The 2,500-nt window shown below is 35.7% G+C and overlaps 1 protein-coding gene across 1 annotated transcript; it reads right to left on the reverse strand.

Annotated features, from left to right (window-relative positions):
• Positions 1-1,263: 1,263 nt before the first annotated feature.
• On the reverse strand, positions 1,264-2,186 carry LOC138859531 (rhoptry surface protein CERLI2-like). Its single transcript, XM_070115060.1, has 2 exons — positions 1,737-2,186; positions 1,264-1,272 (listed from the first exon to the last, which is right to left on the reverse strand). Exons 1-2 carry the CDS (start codon positions 2,184-2,186, stop codon positions 1,264-1,266), a joined length of 459 nt encoding a protein of 152 aa, XP_069971161.1.
• Between the last annotated feature and the right edge of the window lie 314 nt (positions 2,187-2,500).

Here is a 2,500-nt window from a genome sequence, read left to right on the forward strand (position 1 = left end):
TATTTGTTTCCCTAATAACAATTTGAGTGATTGCGGTTACGAAGGTGATATAGTTAATCCTTAAATGATAATAATAACATTAATTATCGTAGGAATAACAAATATATTGACATCAAAACCAAAACAAACAATCAAATATAAAAATATAAATACAATAATAATATTAATACTCATCTTCTATACATAGTTAGCAATGTAATAAAAAAAAAGAAAAAAGAAATCTTTATCCTCTTAATACATAGTCATCAAACTTACAATCCATGCAGTTTTTTGTTTTCTTTTTTAATGAGGGAACAAAGACGTGAAGATCATGTCAGATGAAGTGACAACCCAGGCTGATCTAGCAGCCGTGGTGATGCAAGCGCTGGGAAAAAAAGAGAGAAAAAAAGAAATATGGCGGCCTTTTGTAACTCCCGACTTCTCGGATTAGGCTTCCAAACGTCAATGATAAATCCCGCTTCTCTACAAGTACCTGAAGAAATGTGCCTTCATATATTTGCAGGAGATTAATGGAGGAACTTGATCAGCGCCGTCAGGAACTTCCCCAGAACTGACAACCGAGGGAATCGAATTCCAAGTAGGCGACTGTAGAGCGTCCGATCTCAAAAAGGGGGAAACTGGCAACTCATCCTTGACTCTGAAGTACTCCGAATCGCTTTCTCTTATTTTCTAAATCAACTGGCAACTAATATTTACGGGATTAATAAAAAAGAAATATATACAAAATCTGTTATGGTTTTAAAACGCCATTTTCTCTCTTTCCCTTTCTCTCTCTCTCTCTCTCTCTCAAAAGAGACTTAACAGACGCAGCGAAAAATACACATCATTCACTCAAGGAATCGGACATCGTTAGATCCTCCTGATGACCGAATTCTTCTCGAAAATAAACAATGATCAATAAATAGAAAGAGAAAAAGAAAACAACAGATAAACGAAAGCATAGCCACAACACGAAAGAGAAAATAATATGATTCAAACACATGAATAAAAAATGATAAATAAAAAGGAAAAAAAATATTAATAGATAAACGAAAGAATAGCCTCCACGCCAAAAAGAAAAGAAAAAGATCCAAACACGTTAACAAAAATGATAAAGGAAAATAAGAAAATTAAAGAAAAATATATAGACTCCACGACAAAGACACAATATGATAAGGGCTTCAGAACACGTGAGCAGAGAGAGAGAGTGAACCATCTGACTCGTAGTTCGAATCAGCTTTCGAACCTCGGGGAAGGCTAGATCAGAACCAACTCGAGGAGTTGTCATGGCGTCTGTTTTGAGGATTGTTCCATGAAAATATAACCATTAAAATCATTATTTTCCACTTTTTTTTGAAAATTGAAGAGACCAAAATGATCGACCAAATTCACAAAGCATCCGTAACTTTTGTGACGTCATTATAATAAACCCCATGTGCTTTTTTCCAAAAATAGAGATGCCATAACACCTCAGGTTGCTACTGATCTAAGATTTCCCCCTCCTGATGACCGAATTATTCTCGAAAATAGACAATGATAAATATAAAGTAAAAATAGAAATTAGATAAACGAACGTATAGCTTTCACGCAAAAGAGAAAATAAAAGGATCCAAACACTTTAATAAAAAAAATATAAATAAAAATAAAAAAATAAACGAAAGTATAGACTCCACAACAAGAAAATGAGAGATTCAGAACACGTGAGCAGAGAGAGAGAGAGTGAACTATCTCACTCGCGATTCGAATAAGCTTCGAACCTCGTTGTCCGAATAATCCGAATTTCGAACCTCGTTGTCCGAATAATCCGAATTTCGAACTTCGTTGTCCGAATAATCCGAATTTCGAACCTCGGTGTCCGAATAATCCGAATTTCGAACCTCGTTGTCCGTATAATCCGAATTTCGAACCTCGTTGTCCAGATCATCCGAATTTCGAACCTCGTTGTCCGAATAATCCGAATTTCGAACTTCGTTGTCCGAATAATCCGAATTTCGAACCTCGGTGTCCGAATAATCCGAATTTCGAACCTCGTTGTCCGAATAATCCGAATTTCGAACCTCGTTGTCCGAATAATCCAAATTTCGAACCTCGGTGTCCGAATAATCCGAATTTCGAACCTCGGTGTCCGAATAATCCGAATTTCGAGGCTCGTTGTCCGAATAATCCAAATTTCGAATCTCGTTGTCCGAATAAACATCGTCGAGCATTACCCTCACCCAACAACTCACAACCCGAAATTATGAGCAAAAAAAAACAACAAAAAAACACGAACGATGAAAAATAATGATGAAAATAAAATTTAAAAAATGGGTCTACTCAAAGCGGATCCGAGTCTTAGATCGTACTACTTTTTCAACTTTTTTTTTTCTTTCTTTCTTTCTTTCTTTCTTTTTTAGGTTAATAAGTGAAACCAGCGTGAAATATAGTGTAATTTGCATGTTCCGGGTTTGATGTGTAATGGTACCATAGACGTGGCTTTGAAGGATGGAGTTGAGGATCAAAAATATTATTATGATGATAA

This window comes from Penaeus vannamei, chromosome 3 (assembly GCF_042767895.1).
Source record: "Penaeus vannamei isolate JL-2024 chromosome 3, ASM4276789v1, whole genome shotgun sequence".
NCBI lineage: Eukaryota > Metazoa > Arthropoda > Malacostraca > Decapoda > Penaeidae > Penaeus > Penaeus vannamei.

Bases quoted from the DNA above. Each gene is read 5' to 3' on its own strand.
- LOC138859531 (XM_070115060.1), bottom strand. From the start codon at position 2,186: ATGCTCGACGATGTTTATTCGGACAACGAGATTCGAAATTTGGATTAT.